Source organism: Hirundo rustica, chromosome W, assembly GCF_015227805.2.
Source record: "Hirundo rustica isolate bHirRus1 chromosome W, bHirRus1.pri.v3, whole genome shotgun sequence".
Taxonomy (NCBI): Eukaryota; Metazoa; Chordata; class Aves; order Passeriformes; family Hirundinidae; genus Hirundo; species Hirundo rustica.
In genome coordinates, this window is record NC_053487.1 from 25,319,582 (window position 1) to 25,337,904 (window position 18,323).

Here is an 18,323-nt window from a genome sequence, read left to right on the forward strand (position 1 = left end):
CTTTGTGTGCTAAGGCCAGACTGCTGAGCACATCCCATACTTAGTTTGCAACCCATCATGTTTCTATTCAAGACCCAAATCTCATCCAGACCAAGTGTCATGTTTCTTTCACCAAGGTTGATAGGAAATTAGCATTAAGAATCCAAATTGTAACATATGGAGATACCTGGAAAGTCAAATTCTCAGACTCTCCTAATACTAAGGAGTGTCTGTAAACTATGAAGAAAATACATAAATATCTCAAAATTATAAGGACTATGAAGTCTTAAAACTAAAACAACATAATACAGGTTAATACACACCCCCCCACCAGTGAATATATGAATCATTTATACCTAAATAAGGTATATTTAACACAAAAAAGAAAACTTTAAAGAAAGTTGAACAAAATTTGGTGTTAAGGCACACAGGAACCCTTTGTAGTAGATTCCAGTAGTGGCCCTTCTTTTTTGTCTCCTACAGATGACTACAAAGTTCAATTCCACCTGGATATGATGTCTAACAAGGCAACACAGTGGTCACAATACAGCAAAATGTCACACTATGTAAGCAGAAATATAGCCCATTGCAAAGTTTTCATTAATACGCAGGGAGAGCACATAAAAAGGTCATTGGGAATGTGTTACTCTAAGGCTACTTCATGGCTGCAAACTGCTAATGAGCATTAAACTTTTTTTTTTGTTTTTGGTCACATTACCTTTGAATAATGGGAAAGCTTTGGTGTTTTATAGTTTTACTCCTTGTACTTAGATTTTTTGAAATTACAAGGTCACTAAAATTCATGCACACTGAAATAAAAAACATGCAGTAGTTAAGGTAAACCATCCAAGCAAGTTTTATTCATTAATATTCATAAATACACACAGCAGCTTCATTAGAGATTTTTTCATTTTTTCCTCTTCAGTTTAAATGTGGAGCATTAGGAGAGCTTTTTTGCATGTCAAGCTACAGGACACAGAGCTTTTTTTTTTTTCTCTGCACTGCAACCTATATTTATCTGCTAAAAGTAAAAATTGGTTAAGTGGAAATGATTATCATATATATCTTTTCTCTTTTCCTTTGAATGTACACAATGTAACAAGAGTGACAGACCTGAAATTACAATCACCAAAACAAACCCAAGACAGTTGTTGTCCACTTTCATTGGCAAATACAGCACAGAGGACGTTGTCTGCAAATTGGGATGCCATCAAAGAGGAGGCTCATTTCCTTTATTATTCTCTTTTAAATTTAGGTTTTCTAAAGCAACATCTAGAGGCATAATATCTACACAGCCCATAGCACCAAAATCAGCAATCTCTCCCCGTTCATCCTCATCTGAGGAGGAACTTTCTTCCTGCATCAAAGTGGACAGTAAAAGCTCTTGAACAAACAAGCTGCGATCTGCCTGTTCGCTTTCTTTTGATTGACGCTCTGCTTCTGACATCTTAGGATCATTCAACCTGCAGAGCAACACAGAAAAATAAGACAAGCTTAGTAGTATCATCAACAAAATGGGCTTTTGTTAATTGCTTAAACAGTTGGACTGATGCATGCTGAAAAACATCTGATAGCCATTCCTTTGAGAAACAACCTAGGTACTTCTGCACTTCTGTTGACATGTACAGATCTGACAATATCTGGCACTCCTGATGCAAAAAGACAAACATTTAACAAACTTGTTCCTAGATGCTTCGAAAAAATCCTTCATAGAAGTAGATTCTAAGGCTGAAGGGAAAAAAAAAAAATCTATTTCCAAAGTCTGTTTCCCCTCAGAGGGATTTTGTTTTAAGGGGCATTAAAATTCTCCAGTCATCTCTTAAATGCTCATTTTGTCCCCAGGGCAACTTCTAAATGCAAGCATGACACAAAATACATTACTACACACATAATGCCCAGAGATTCCCAAAGCACAGTACATCATTCCCTTCACTTATCAGTCCATGCACCATCACCTACCAGAAGAGAATTGTTTGCTTCAGTTCTATCCTAGCTCACAAGATCAGTGACTGACATTTGCAGATACTTTCCTTAAAGTTATGATTTTCTAAAAGCTTTGGATTGAGATATTATCGCAGGTTTTGACAGAAATCAGTACGAGAGTAATAACTTATCACAACCTCAGTTTCTAGACACAGAAACTGTTTAAATGCTTTTGTTCTTTCTCAACATGCAACTGAAAAACATCCTCCTCCTTGAATCCAGAAAATCAATATTCTAAACCTCCAAAAAGAGCTGGAACGAGAGTGGGCAACTCTTCTACAGTAGAATGGGCTAGATGATGGTTGTAGGTCTCTTCCAACTGAACTATTCTGTTCTATAGAACTGTAGGATCTAACTATACTTTCTGAAACAGATGCATGCTGGTTATTAATAGCACAATCCTTCGTTGCTTTTTTATCCAAAATATTTTATATAAAAACCTCTATTCAGCCTTCACATTAAAGATTCATTTCCTATTAAATAAAACTAACTTTAAAGTTCTCTCCCCTCACATTATCAGCATAAAAGTTTGAAACATTATTGTAAAGGCTCTTGTCTTATCAGAAGTAGTAGAGTAAACAAACAGAGGTTAAGGCAATATCCTATGTTTCTCTTCAAATTGAGAAACAACAAGTAATATTTATTCATTGCCTAGGAACAAACAGCAGGGTTGAAAAGGTGATGTTACAAATGCAAACAAAAGCATAGTGTCTAAACTACAAACTTCATTAGTGATCTGGCAGCAGTTTCACTGAACTCTATGTCCACAACAAGACAAGGAAAACAGAAATGGAAGAAGAATTAAAACCACAAACCAAATTACCTCATAAGAAGAAACTGGGAATTCTGTATAGTCTGATGATTGTTTTCTGTGTTAGATGTATTGGTTGCTGCTATAGATTGTGTAAGAGTGGTGGGTATGCTGCTTGTGTTAGTGCGTCTAGTTGCATTGCGTGCAGTTTCCAGTTGTTGTCTTGCTGCCTGTGCATGCTGTCTTTCCAACTGCAGTTGCATCTGCAGCTGCTGTAATTGAGAAGCAGAAGGGCCAGAAGAATTGAGTTGCCCTGCAGAACGTCTCACGCCTGATAACTGAGATAAAAGCTCTGCCAGAAAAGAGAGAAGTTTCTACAGTGAAATCTGCTTAAATACATAATTCACACAACAGCATAATTATGTCCTGAATACCAGTATATAAATTCCTTTGCTTTCTAAAAACTTTAATTGATTAAATTCATGAACAAATTGTATTGATTTGAAAAGCTTCATGGGCTATCCATTACAAGCACCCCGTGGCTCAAAACCCATGGAAAAATTAAGAATTATTTAAAGAACTACGTATAAAAAAGAGTTGAAGTTTAAAGCTTTTTAAACTGATAAGGGTCAACCTATGGGGAATACCAATAAGCAATATCCTGTGCAAGAATTCTCTAAAATTTTATCTTCAAGTTAGTCAAAATAGATATTAACCCCTTCAATTCTGACTTCAGTTGGTGGCTTTATGCACCTTCAATGCATATTCCAGAGGGAAGCTGTGCTGCAGAAAAGACAAATAATTATAGCATAATTTCAGACATTTTTAGAAAATATTCAGTTCAGAAAGGCTTTTTAAATGTTGCCTTATATGAAAAATATTTGACCAGAGGCGGGGATTTATTTTGTGCACTTTTTGTCCTCTGATCGAAAAAGAGAAATTCTAATGATAAAAAGTTAAATCTTGCCTGGATTTCTTTCCTTCAGAGTTCAAGACTGACAAATTATGTCCATGCTAAGGATTTCGCCAAATAAACATTAATAATAAGCTATTGCCCAGAAATTTGCTATATATTACAATCCACACAAAGTTGTGAGTACTACTTTGTTGTGTATGATACAAGGAGGGCAGAAGTAGTAGATTACCTTTTTTCCCCTATCCATCCAATCCTCATTAAAGCTGTAAGTCATAATAGGTCATGAAATTTTTCCTTCCATCTCACTTTCATGATATAATCCTTTAAAATTAGGCTTTTTTTAGGGGAATAAAGCACAATGCAGTAGTTCTTTGCATCTGGAACACTTGGAATGCCAACAGTAAATGCTCAAGTCACTTTTAATCAGCACAGATAATCATATCCCTATCAGCTACCAATAATATTTTATTTCACTAATTACTGATAATAACCACAAGGAGAAAAATAAATAATGCATACATGTCTGTTACAAGCACAAGTTCTAACTTCTGGTAGTATGTACTAATTATTACCTCAACACAAAGGAAGACTTCTAACACTGCCAGGTAAGACATATTTTTCCTTGCTGTTTGTAAGACCACTTTGAGTACAGCTTAACAAAACCCTAGTAGTAGATGTGAATTTGTGAATTTGAGACAGGCTTGGCATGACACAGACACCCAGCCAGGCTGCACTACATTGTCTGAATGCAAAAAACATCGACACAAAAAAAAAAGAAAGAGAAAAAATACAAGATTCATAGGAATACCATTTTATTACACATGCTCCTAAATGGGAAGGACTTGTGAGGCTGAAATAAACCAAGGCAGTTACTTCATGTTTAACTCAGCTAAACTAACACCCACTGCATTGGTAAGAGGAAGTGTTGCACTTTGTTGCACTTCAGGACTCCGGGAGACACAAACATCCTCCCTTCTTGCACCAACTCTAGTGCTTTAAAGACCTGCGATCTAACTTAAGTCATTAAGATGACAGAAAATTTTTCATCCTCTTGCTGGGATATTTTTAGTAGCAGGAATGCAGCCTGCAGGTCTCAGAAAGTGATTTTCCCCCTCTATTTGGCATTGGGGCAAAGCCACATCCAGAGTTCTGTGTTCAGTTTTTGGCGCCCCAGGACAAGAGACACATGGACATAACAGAGCAAATCCAGTGGAGGGCCACCCAGATGATCAGAAGGCTGGAACATATTACAGGAGGAGAGATTGGGAGAACTGGTTTTGTTCAGACTGCAAAAGAATACTTTGTAAGATATCTTACTGCTGTCTGAGTCTACCCAAGCGGAAGATACAGAGAGAACTAAGATAGACACCATTTTTCACTATATGAGTGTAAGATTGATATCTCTAAGATTTTACATTAGATCATCAAGTCCAACCCCCCTGCCATGAGCAGGAACATCTTTCACTAGATCAGGTTGTTCAAAGCCCCATCCAACCTGACCTTGAATACTTCCAATGATGGGGCATCCACAACTTCCCTAGGCAACCTGTCTCAGTTACAGTTACCCTCATTGTAAAAAAACCTCTTCATGATGTCCAATCTAAACCTATCCTCTTTCAGTTCAAAACTGTTGCCTCTTGTCCTGTCACTACAGGAGCCCCTCATAAAAAAACCCCAACTCTGTCTTTCTTATAATCCCCCTTTATATCTTGAAAGGTTGCAATAAGGTCTCTTCTCCTGGATAAACAACCCAAACTCTCTCACCCTTTCTTGAGAGGTATTTCAGCCCTCTGATAATTTTTGTGACCCTCACTTGGACCCACTTAAACAGGTCCATGAGGTCCATGTCTTTTTTGTACTGCTGACCCCAGAACTTGGCCTTGAACTTCATGAGATTCCCATGGCCCCACTACTCAAGCCTCTAAAGGTCCCTCTGGATGGCATCCCTTCCCTCTAGGGAATCAACTGTTCTACTCAGCTTGGTGTCATCTGCAAACTTGCTGAGGATGTACTCAATCCCTCTGCATCATTGATAAAGATATTAAATAGTACTAGTCCCCATATGGACCCTCGAGGGACACCACTTGTTACTGATTTCCACTTGGATATTGAGCCATTGACTGAAATTCTTTGGATGCAGCCATCCAGCCAGTTCCTTATCTATCTAACAGTCCACCTGTCAAACCTATCTCTCTCCAATTTAGTGGCAAGAATGTTGTTAGGGACAGCATCAAAGGCCTTACAGAAGTCCAGATAGATGACATCCATAGCTCTTTCCCTGTCCACTAATGCAGTCCCTCCATGATAGAAGGCCAGTAGATTAGTTAGGCATGATTTGCCCTTGCCTAGGGCATGTTGGCTGTGTCTAATCCCTGCCTTCCACATGCGTTGACATAGCTTCCAGTAGGATCTGTTCCATGACTTTACCAGGCACAGAGATGAGGCTGAATGGTCAGGAGTATCCAGGGTTCTCTCTTTTTAAAAAAAATTAATTGGTTGCATATATTAACGTTATAAGATTTTTCCTAAGGAAGCATTACATAATACATGGATACTGTAAAAAGATCGGATTAGTTAAAAGTAGCAAGCATTAATAGAGATACAAAACTCAACCTAGTCAGACTGAGTGCTGAGCTTGCAATGAACTATGGGTAATCAGCCTTTCCAGTTGCAGCCTTCACAGTGGAAAACATGAGACAGTTAAAAACGTATGTAACTTGTTACACAGATTGCCTGTAAACAGTTTTTCTCCATTGGACACCTGGAATTAGATTCAGTTCCAAACATATATGAGAGTTTCCATTCTAAACTAAGAGAAAGGACTGTTACCATGAAGTGTGATGTGGATGATGTGGGGACATGAGCTCTGAAGTGTGGGACTCAGATGCTTATGGGACATGGGTACATTTTGGGAGCTGGAGATGGAATTTTTTTTAAAAATTTCACTTTAAACACAGAAGAGGGACTGTGTGTTTGAGGGCCTAAGTGTGATATTCATTTGTGAATGATTGTGTCAACCCTTCCCTTTCCCCTCAGCAGCTGCAACTCTCAACAGAAGCCTTCATTCAGCCATTCTTGTCTAGTTTGATGGGTTCAGGGAATTCATCGTAAAGCTCCACTTCAGTTTCCTGTTTAAGTGCATTTCATGCAATCGTCTGAAGTTTGTTCCACATTAATGGCCTCCTGGGCACTGATTTCAAAGTAGGGGATGTTGTTTTTACTGTAGCACCAGGCTTGCACCTGTTTTGTGGTGACGTCTGTTTTCTAGGTCAATCTTGTTTCCCAGCACAAAAAAAAAAGGAGTCCTCAGGATCTCTTGGACTGGCCTGAATGAGGAATTAATCCCTTGGGCTGTCTAGGGTTTTAAATGTGCTTGGGGCCATGACATCAAACACCAGGACGCAGCAGTCTGCTCCCTTGTAGAAGGCAACTCCCAGAGACCGAAATTGTTCTTGGAGTGCCATATCCTATATCTGCATTGTCACTAGCCTGTCATCCACCATGATCTCTTTTCTCAGGAAGCCTGCACCTATGGTAGCTTTGTACTGGTTACTGAATTTCTTGTTCACATACTGGTCCATGTGTGATGTCTTTCCCATCCCAGAACCTCCAATGATGATGACTTTTAGTAACACTTTCTTCCTAGAAGTAATCTTTTACACTGGTGCATGAGCTGTGGCACCTGGCCTGAGACTTGCTGCCCTTTTACTCTTCTGAAAAATGGGTGTGATGTCTCCCTTTTTCCAATGACTGGAGACTTCACCTGACTGCCATGACTTTTCAAATATCATGAAGACTGGCTTGGCAACTACATCAGCCAATTCACTCAGGACTCTAGGATGCATCTCATCAGGTCCCATATACTTAGGTATGTTCAAGTTCCTCAGGTGGTCATGAACCTGATCTTTACTTACAGTGGGAGGGACTTTGCTCCCCAAGTCCCCATCCTGCTGTCCATCCACTCAAAAATTCAAAAATACATGCATACATATCATATGAGGAGAGGCTAAGAGACCTAGTACTCTTCAGCCTGGAAAAGGCTGAAGAGGGAGGAATCTTAACAGTGTATATAAATACCTGATGGGAGGAAATGAAGAAAAGGAAGCCAGACACTGTATTGCCCATTGACAGGACAAGAGGCAATGGGCAGAAATTAAAAAAAAAAAAAAAAATTAAATACATCTGAACACAAGAAAACACTTTTGACTGAGGGTGACCAAATTTTGTAACAGGCTGTCCAGAGAGGTTGTGGAGTCCATCGGTAAGAATATTCAAAACCTGACTGGAAATGGTCCTGAGCAACCTACTCTAGGGTGGCCTTGCTTCGGGGCAGGGGGGAGGGACGTTGGATGGGGTTGTAGTAGGTGATCTTAAAAGGTCCTTTCAAATGTCAGCCATTCTTTGATGCCACCTGTGAACAGGTCAGTCATGGGAATGAGACTAAAAGTCTCTAAAAGCACAAGCTAAAGGGGCAGTGCTTTTCATTTCAGAAGTTCCAGGTTCAGTCCCTGTAGACAATCCAATTAAGGATACTTTTCATCAGTAAATACCCATCAATTATCACATTGGGAAGCATTTAAAAAAAAACCAAACCAAACCAACAGAAAAATAAGATAACCATTTTCATCATGGACTTTGTTTCAAAGTCTATTTAAGGACTCTGATCTAAAATCAGTGGCTACAGCTCTTACCAGCTATAGGATCCATGGTTTCTCTATTGCTTGGAGAATATGAACTCTGAGAAGATGAAAGTCCACCGCTGGAACTGCTAGTAAAGTGCATGTTTGATCTACGTGCACGGGGGCCTCCCAAACCTCGGCCTGGGTGAAACATTCTACGTACGTGCCGAACGCCACTAGATTCATCATAACCAAGCAGTTAAGAAAAGTCTATTGCTATAAACTATTAAACATCAAGAACATTTATTAGACTGAATAATTGGGCAACATATTCCTCATTCATAAAACAATGATTCAACTTTATAAGCACAATGTAATCATAGCTATGGTGCCAGTCAGATCTATAGATGTGAACTCAAGGCACCCAGGGCTCTTTGCACCAAATTCATCTTTCCCGGGCTTTTTATCATTTTTAAAAAATGTCAGGATGGATTTTCTGCCTTATGGATTAAAGTTTCTACTAGGTAATGCTACAACTGATGATGCATATTCAGCAGAACATATTACTCAATAGACAAGGATTTTAACATCAAAATTGGGAAAGATTGGTATTTAAATATTGAAGATGATATACAAAATTTTTTTGCTATTCTTACCACACAAATGTGTTCTCCCAAGAAAGTCTAGGTAAAGCTTCCTTTTACCTTAAGAAGCACTAGTGCAATTAACTACTAAGCTAGGAAATAACATATTTATACATATCATATTTTTCCAATTTCTAAACTAGTAGCTTTAGCTCACCTTATCTCCAATTTTCCCGTTTTCAAAAATAGCATGTTTATTACTTGTATAAAATCTGCAGCAGACTGGTGCCCAATGTCTTATCCCACAATGCACAATTATGGTGTAGAATTCATTTACTCACAATATTACTGAATTGAAAAATTTAAGACTGAAAAATTAAGACTTCTTTTGGCAAGTAAGAATATCCAGTTACTATAATAAATACTTTCAGGAAGAATTGACTCTTTTAAATCTATTATACTATAGAGCATAAAATATTTCACTTGCAGGATTTAGGAGGGGGAGAAAATCTTCCTTGGGACAAAATATAGTTGTCTAGCACAGATTGGTTTGTTCCTCCTTTGAATCTGTTGATACTGGATACTGGTAGTGACAGAACATTGTCACTAATATTTTACTGATTGACTGCTGCTCTCAGTTAGTTTGGGAAGCTTTCCATAGCTCCATCAGACAGAAAAATGCCCCGATTCTGGTCTTTTTTAAAAGTAAATTTGGACAATAAGATAATTAGAACATCCCTAATATAAATATTTTGAAAAATTCCAGCCTTGGTCTCATTTAGAAAAGTATCGTAGTAGCTTGCTAACTGCACCTTTCAAAGTGCTTTCAAGATAAACAACATTATTTAAATATACTAGTGAAGAGTATATTGATGTCTCATCCAGCTATGCTGGGGTTAAAAAAGCATTTGAAACTCTTAGCTCATTGCAAACATACTGAAAACAACCAAGCTAGAACCATTTACAAGGTCGAGACTAAAGCCATGTTTTAAATAGTAAAACAGTTGAAAATTGTTTAAGAAAGAAACTGGAATTTAAAGAGCTGTCCAGAGTCTCCAGGGATAAAGGTGGTATCTTGCAGTGTCTGCACAGGATTCTTCACAAGAAATATGTGCAGCCATTTAAAATAGCTTTAAACATCCTCCTAACTTCTACACAGAAGACTATATCCTTTCCTAAGCTGATAGCAACTGGGCAGGGGGAAATCTCTCCCCCATTTCTTCCTTTTAGTCTTAGCTGTCAGAAGATGTGAAATAGCACACAACATGGAACAACTAGTCCAGAAACTCTATCAATTTTTGTGAACTTGGCAACACAGATTGCTAAAGTAATGTTGTACGGAAACTTTCACATGCGTTTCCTATATTTATATAGACTCTCCCTATCAATTTTGTGATGACAAACACTGTGGCCTTACTCAGTAACTGAAAAGATTATTCTGATTTCTTTAGCTCTTATGTAGCTAGTAATAAACATACATTTCCCAATTGCAAGTTATCTGACATCACCAATGTGGGAGGGGAAGTAAAAGTTCCAGAAGCATGAATTCTAATCCAACACCTCATCCACTTCAATAGGAAGTCAATTTCACTCTGTAATTGGGACTGACAATTTAAATGATAAAAAGTTTAAATACAGACAACAACCAAAGTGAAACCATTTCCTCTAATGTTGCTAGCAGTAGATATAACGAACTTGAGTTGTTAGGCCACCTTTTTTTTTTATAAGAAGCCCTGAACAAAAAAGGGCACTATCAAATTACACTAGGAGTGCATTTTTTAAAATGACGTACAAAAAGATCACTTAATGAGCTTTATATGATGGCCTGTACTTCCATGAAGAGTATCTTCTGAAATTATGTTGTATTTCTACAGCAAAAAACAAGCCACATTACTATTCCTAAAACCAAGTAACAGAAAGAAAACTGTACTTAGAAGTGCAAAGAAACAGACAGTTTGAACACTCCAGTTATTGAGAGTAGTTATAGCACTACAATTTGCAGTTAACAAAGATAGCCCTAATCCCTAGGAAGTCTCCTGATAGGTCTTCTAGTCATATCTTTAAAAAAGTCAATAAATAAGAGGCTGAAACTCCCCTATTGAAATACAGTAATAAAACTAATCAATCATTTAAGATCCCTCAATTTCAAAGTTCAAAGCATTCTCTAACATGCTTTTGGTGAAATCTGCTTTCAGTCTTGTAATTATCTATAAAACACTATTGCATCTGGATTGATGCTTTCCCAGACACAAAATGGCATCAGAACTAATGGCCAAGAAGGGTAAAAATTGCAGAAAGAAGCAGCTGGGTGTCAGAAAGATCTTAAAAGCTTTCGCTATCAGAAATAAAACAAAATCACACAGCCACATTGTCAAGCAACATCTAAAGCCTATTCACAGTCTGATGGATATATATACACATATAAAAAATTCAGATGTATAGTTCCCCTATAACTAAACATCAATTCTAAAAAATAAGCTAAACTGATGTAGCCACTTGACTACAGAAGTCAGAACAAGTAGCTACAGCTATCATAATGAAGAGTCTATCCCTTTTCTCTCAACTTAAGAAAGGATATTAAATCTCTAGGAGCTCTGTGTTCCAGTGTAAGATGAGCTGCAAAGTCATCTGTGACATGATTAGGATCCCCTCCAGGTAATGCTGCACATATTGGACAGATCTGAAACAACAAAGTGAGAAAAAAACCCCAAACACAACCAACTTTACACAAATCACAAAACACAATTCAGAGTTGATCACTTAACATGGATTCTTATACTTTAAATATCACATTTTAATCCTACACCTAAACAGACACAATTTAAAACAGTAAATGTGTTCAAACAGCTGTTAATTGTAGCATCTTTTTAAGTCTCACTTTTCCTTGTAATTATGCTTTTAATAATACCATGGAAACTAAAAAGTAAAATTTTCAAATCCTATCTGCAATGTTTCAGCTTTCAATATTGTCTTTATATGTCAATTCCAGCACAGACAGTAGGTCTAATTACACAGGATTACTGCTTGAATGTACCTACATATGACATTATCAAGTTAATTTACTGGTCTTTGTATCTCCAAGCGATTTCTCATTCATCTCACCAGTGTAGTGTAGGAAGGAGAATGAAACAAGAAGTGAATATTCATTAAAGTATCCCGAGACCATCCACCACAGTAACACAAGTAGAAATTTGGCAGAGAAACTCCTTATTCCTACCAAGTATTTTGAGAGATAGCATTATGGTTTTGTTTTTCTCTTAAGCCTAAATCCACATTTAAAAAAAGCCTAGGGACACACTGCCATAGCAACGTTCATTTATTATTTTGATTTTTTCCCCCAATGACTGCAACCACCTGAGAGAAGCATGCCTTAAAAGTCCTTTGCAACAGTGTGCTGGTTTTGCATTGATTGACATTTAGTGAGGAGGGAAGAAGCCACCCATGGAAATGATTTTTTCTAAGAGGAGCTGCTAAGAGTCTCCTCCATGCCTGACAAAACTAAAATCCTCTAAAGTTTGAGCCTGCTTTGCTCTTCTCCTAATCCTATCTTGCAGCAGATAAGGAGTAAATAATTCTAGCGGGTGCATTGGCATTTAGCCAACATTAGACCCACTACAAACAGTTTTGCAGGTCAGCCTTAAAGCTTGACAGATCATGTTAATAAGCCAGAAAGGAGAAATTTTGATGCAGTATATGCTAGGTCTTAACTACTCTTCCAAGGATATCAACCTGGACTTTGCAACTGATAAGGCTGTAAATTAGGGGGGAAGGCTCCAAACTGGGAGGGGTGAAGGAATCAATAGAACCACACAAACCTATGAAGAGAAATGCAGCGGGGAGGGAGAGCCAGGAGGAATGAAGGGAAGGGTAGACAGAAATGTATAAAGTGGACTGGTCACATGTAAAACAGAGGTGGTCAGTATGTTTGTCTGACTGAGCCTGATCACCACAGTCTGCCCTGTCTTCCTGTATTTTCTTATTAAATTTTAACAATCTCTGCATAATGTCACTGTCTATCCCATGTATATGTATGCTGCAAGGACTAAGTGCCAGCTACTGGTGAGACCTGTGTATGTATGAACAAAACTTGCTGCCAGATACTGGAATCAGACTAGGGCTGTAGGTGTCTCTGTGGCCTGTGGTGTCAGCTACTAGAACAAGTATCAGTAGTTGGAGGGGCCATAGCTCTTTAGACCTAGGGTGGGTACTACAAACTTTGTGCCTAGAGTGCCTGATACTGGGGAAGCTGTCATAAGTGTATTTGGTGCCAGCTACTCCAGTCAGACCAGAGATGCAGGCATCCCTGGCCTGTGGTGTTGGCTACTGGACTGAATGGGGTCTTAAGATCAGCTACCAGAGTGAGTCATGGTTTCTGCCTCCAACCACTGGGGCAGGAACAGTATGTGTCCCAAAACACAGCTAATGGGGGAAATCAGCATGAGAGAGGGATCCAGCACTGGTAGCTGAAGCAGGACAACCAGTCACAGCCTATGTGGTGCCTGGTGCCAGCTGCTGGGGAAAAGGGAGTGGTTGCCTGCATCTTCCCCAAACCTGGTGTGCATGTGTATTGGCTAGCAAACTTCAATCTGGACCTAGCAAATGAGTAAAGAACCTCAAGTCTAGGCAGGAGTATTAAGTAGGCAAGAGTCTGTGCTAGTATGCCCAGGGGGACTTGTGAATGTGGCGTGCTTGTGAGATGAGTGAATGAGTGTTTGCTAGTGAGCATCAAGCTGGACTAGCTTGCAAATAAGAGACCTGTGAAGCAGGTAAGAGTGCCTGGGATCCAGGCAGGGGTACTGGACAAAGAGGGCCATGTCAGTACTCAAAGGATCACAGTGAATGCATGTGTGCTTGTGAATCTAGAGAGCATCACGTACTTTCACTAGCAGCAACCTTTTATCTCTACCAGGTGGAGGGGAAGGAGGGAACTCGGCTGCCTATACTTATGTTTTATGCAAGTCCTACATGTAGATGCTGTTGAAGGCAGCACTGTCTGTGGTCATCTGTGTGATGGGGCATGTGTCAGTGTCCTCCGTGTGTGTACAGGTCTCCAAAATATGTGCTCAGCTTCAGTAGTGGTTGAACCTGCAAACAGGAAAGTGGCAGCTGCATCCCTCAGCCTGGACATGGGCCCTAGGTCCCCAGACTGGGCTTCAGCAGCTGAGCAGAAGAGAGTCCTGAGCTGGATAAGGCAGTCATGCTCTTAACATCCCTTAAAATTAACAAAGTACCATATTACTTGGAATGAAATCCAGGATATTATTAAAAAGCCTTTAGCTAGTTAGCCTCCAAACATCACAGTTGACTTGACAGTTTCTGGATCTGTTCCTTTATTACCATCACCTCCCCATGTATACAGGTATACTGGTTTTAGTTGGGATAGAGTTAAATTTCTTCATAGTACCCCATATATTGCTATGCTTTGGCTCTGTGACCAAAGGAGTATTGATAATACACCAATGTTTTAGCTATTGCTGAACAGTTCTCAAACATCATCAAGACCCTTTGTGTCTCACACTGCCCCAGCAGCAGGTAGACTGGGGATGTACAAGTAGTTGGGAGGGGACACAGCTGAGACAGCTGATCCCAACTTACCAAAGGGATATTCCATACCATATGCCATCATGCTCAGCAACAAAAAAAAAAACACAGGGAAGAAAGGAGGATGATTCAGAGTTACAGTGTTTGTCTTCCCAAGAAAGCATTACATGTGATAGAGCCCTGCTTTCTTGGAGATGGCTAAACATTTGCCTGCCAATGGGAAGGAATGAAATAATTCCTTATTTTGCTTTGCTTGCACAGGCAGATTTTGCTTTCCCTATTATCTCAACCCACAGGTTTTAGCACTTTTACCCTTCTTATTCTCCCCCCCCCCCCGCCATCCCATCCCATCTCATCCCATCCCATCCCATCCCATCCCATCCCATCCCATCCCATCCCATCCCATCTCATCCCATCCCATCCCCCTAGGGGCAGGGGAGAAGTGAGCAAGCAGCTGTGTATGCTGGTTGCCAGCTGGGATTAAACCATGACCAGTATTTGTGGCATGCAACCTAGGACTCAAAGGGTTTGAGATAATGACAGATTTGACCAGAGCATATTAGAGGGAACATAGAATTATTATAGCTGTTTAACCACTGCTGACCATAATATTAACTTATCCGTTCTTAGTATTAGTTTATCTTATCTATGCCATGCTCCCTTTTTTGCTGAACACATTAAAGACTTTTTGGCTTGAGAGGACAACAGGAGCTGTCCCCATGGCCAACAGAGCCAGTTCCAATCAGCTCAAAGACAGACTTGCCCCCGGCTAAAGCTGAATCAATCAGTGATGGTGGTAGCATCTCTGTAATAATATATTTAAGAAAGTAAAAAAAAACTTCACAGCAGCAGCTGTGAGAGAGGAGTGAGGAAATATGAGAAAAATAACCCTGCAGACATGAAGGTCAGTGGAGAAGGAGGGGGAAGCGGTGCTATAGGCAGTAGAGCAGAGATTTCCCGGCAGCCAGTGGAGAAGACCATGGTGGCACAGGTTGTCCCCCTGTAGCCCTTGAAGGACCCCACATCAGATCAGGTGGATGCGCTCTGAAGAAAGTTGCAGGCAATGTTGAGGAGCTGAGTAATGCCCCTCCTTATCCTGACCAATGATCATTTTGCCATATTTTCTACCCATCCTGTTGCTGGGGAGGGAGGTGAGAGAAGGCAGTTTGATGGGTATCTGGCAGCCAGCCAACCCACCCCACCCTGGACCTTTCACTTCAGTCTAGTTGCTGCCTTAGTAAATACAAAATGAATCTTCTAAGTGTGACTGAGTAGCAGAAAAGTGATGTCTACATTCTGAAACTTGGTTCAAAGATATCTGATTGCATTTCTTACAATTTCCAGAGCTGCAACCCTAAAAAAGACCCCTCTACCTGAATGCTGCTTTTGAAACCCAATTTCAGCAGTAACAATCATCATAATTCCAGCCACATCCATCTGAACATGTCCCGCATTTCTGACCATTATCCTTAATCACTTGATGGAGAAATAATAATTAATCCAGTTTTAAATCTAAAAATGAAAAATTATACACCAATAATTAATATTTTTTTAGGGAAGACCAAGACACTTGAGTCTCAGAACAGACTGATCAGATATGAGAGACTGGAGGACATTGCTGGCTCAAAACATTTTGGATGAGTGTGTGAGGGTGTTGGAGAGGATGAAACAGGAAAACCTTACAAATATGTTTGCTTGGCAAAAGATTCTATCACATGAACACTGCTGGAACCAGGAGTGGCAGCTATGTTTGTTCTTTTCTATATTTATTTTCACTTTCTCTTTCTTCTTCTTATTCCCTCTTCTTGGCGTTTTGACTAACTTAAAATCAAATGGGCTTGGAATTTGCTAAGTTAAATGGGCTGAAGTTAATGCTTTGTGAAATGCTTTATGTTGATTGAATGTTGCTCTAAACTTTTACCAAAGTTCTCTGATTTTCTGAAGTTGCCAGTAAAGGTTTTTTTGTTGTTTAGACCCCTTGAGAATATCTTGATGGTGTTTCTCCCATGCACCTAACTCAGAATACATGAAAAACCATAAGCCCCTTTAAGAGGCTCATCAAGAGAGTTTTTGGGGGTCTTATACCAGTTTTAATTCTTCTACTACTTCTTGATATAAGGCCCTTAGCAGGTGCAAAGGAGAGATTCTCCTTCTCTCACATAAGTTCTCAAAAAATTTGTCTTCAAGCATGCACATTTTTATAGAGATCTACAACAAAAACAACTAGACAACAGTTCCTTGAATGTCCTTCTGTAATCCTATATTCCTCAGGCATAAACAGTATTCACACACAAATATGAATATATTCCCTACTGCTGGAAAGATATCCAAACTTCTTGGTCAAGAATTTAACTTAGGATTGATAACACACATAAGTGTTGAATAAGTGAAGTGGGCGTTAGAAACAAATACAAAACATACACCTGCGCCATAAAGGGAAACCTAAAAACAGGGCTATGGACTTTTCTAAAAAGAAAATTGTCTGAACACAAAGCAGTGCAAGCATGCAGTTTTCTCAACACTGTAATGAGGGTTGAGAACAAACTATTGCTAAGAGTATCAAAATCCAAATTATTTATTAATTTATTGTTTCCATAGCAAAGAAGTCACCTTGCATTTCAGAAAAATTTCAGACGTTCTGGCACAAGCAACAGTAACATCTAGATGTAAAGACTTGAGAAGACTTGAGGAGAATGCTTACTGACAAAAACAGAAGCAAAACAACTGGTGCAGTAGGCTATTATATGGTATGTAATTGTTCTGCATCAGTGGTCACTGTTGAAATCATCAGAAAAATTAAGTGGAAGGGTTGAGGGAAAACAGCAAGGGCCACTTTATAAAAAAACCCCAATATATTGAAAATCAATATATCAATATTTTGAAAAGTTTTTATTTTTACAAAGGTTTAACCTTTTCTGTAACACCAGGAATTAGTGGCCTGCACACCAGGGATCCAGAGACTGGGCTGCAAAACGGATTCAGACTGATGAAAGAGTGCTGTGAGAAACTCTAGAGAGAGGTAAAGGTGATGATGTAGTCACTGTTAATAGCTCAAGGAGTCAATAGGGAAAACACCAGCATAGTGTGTATGTGTGTGTATGTATGTATGGTACATACCTTCCTGGTCAGCATTTAAATAACCCCATACTTGAAGAAAAAAAAAAACAACACATTTTCTGGATATTTTCATATACTTTCATTGTAATTTAAAATCAACGCTGAAGCGGCTTACCACCTCTGTTGATGTTTCGGCATGTTCAGAAGCAACATGTTCCTGAAGAGATGTTTCTGTATAACCCATCTTTCCACAATAAGGACAAGTAAAGGACTGTGGCTGTTCTACAGAGAAAGCTTCTCCACCATAATACAAATCTGGAAAAAGATGATATTTTAGGAACGGTTATTATCAAGCAGGATATCTCATTACTTTATTTATATAACTTCTCTATATATACACTTATGTACATGTAATCACTGTCAATTTCATTAATTAATTAATCAAAATAAACATTTTCCTTCTGCACAAAGTGTATATGCCAATACTATAAAGCTGTTCAATGACTCAACTTCCAAAAGAATAAAAAGACCACATAATTTTTACACTAGCAAACAACATGGCTCTTCCTGAATGTTAGAAAACTAAGTCTGATGGTGCTGGTGAACCATCACTCTTCCCCCCATCCTTGTTTATACCATAGGTGAGCTTGTATTACAGGTAAAATCACTATGGATGCACTGTGCTCTCACAACAAATCTATGTAATATATTGTAATTTAAAATTACTCAGTGACACTAGTACTTCCTATGTTGATATTGGTGCCATAGCCGAACTAGTGTTTAAAAATATGGGGAGCTAATCATTGGCTAAATGAATCCTATTCCAGAGCCTCATCACCCTCTGAGTAAAGAATTTCTTCCTAACATCTAATCTAAACCTGCCCTCTGTCAGT

At 39.0% G+C, this 18,323-nt stretch overlaps 1 protein-coding gene and 1 pseudogene across 4 annotated transcripts in view; both read right to left on the reverse strand.

Annotated features, from left to right (window-relative positions):
- Positions 1-811: 811 nt before the first annotated feature.
- Positions 812-18,323, reverse strand: part of LOC120764935 (E3 ubiquitin-protein ligase KCMF1-like) — a 94,148-nt gene continuing 76,636 nt past the window's right edge. For 3 of the 4 annotated variants that reach the window (XM_058423945.1, XM_040089108.2, XM_040089111.2), the window contains exons 3-7: positions 17,606-17,745; positions 11,411-11,512; positions 8,321-8,495; positions 2,786-3,065; positions 812-1,442 (exon numbers count right to left, since the gene is read on the reverse strand). In XM_058423945.1, the coding sequence (XP_058279928.1) occupies positions 1,190-1,442; positions 2,786-3,065; positions 8,321-8,495; positions 11,411-11,512; positions 17,606-17,745 (950 nt within the window). In that variant the 3' untranslated portion in view covers positions 812-1,189. The remainder of the gene's footprint in view (positions 1,443-2,785; positions 3,066-8,320; positions 8,496-11,410; positions 11,513-17,605; positions 17,746-18,323) is intronic. The other variant, XM_058423946.1, reaches the window with a different exon arrangement.
- On the reverse strand, positions 6,576-7,754 carry LOC120764958 (ras-related protein Rab-7a-like; annotated as a pseudogene).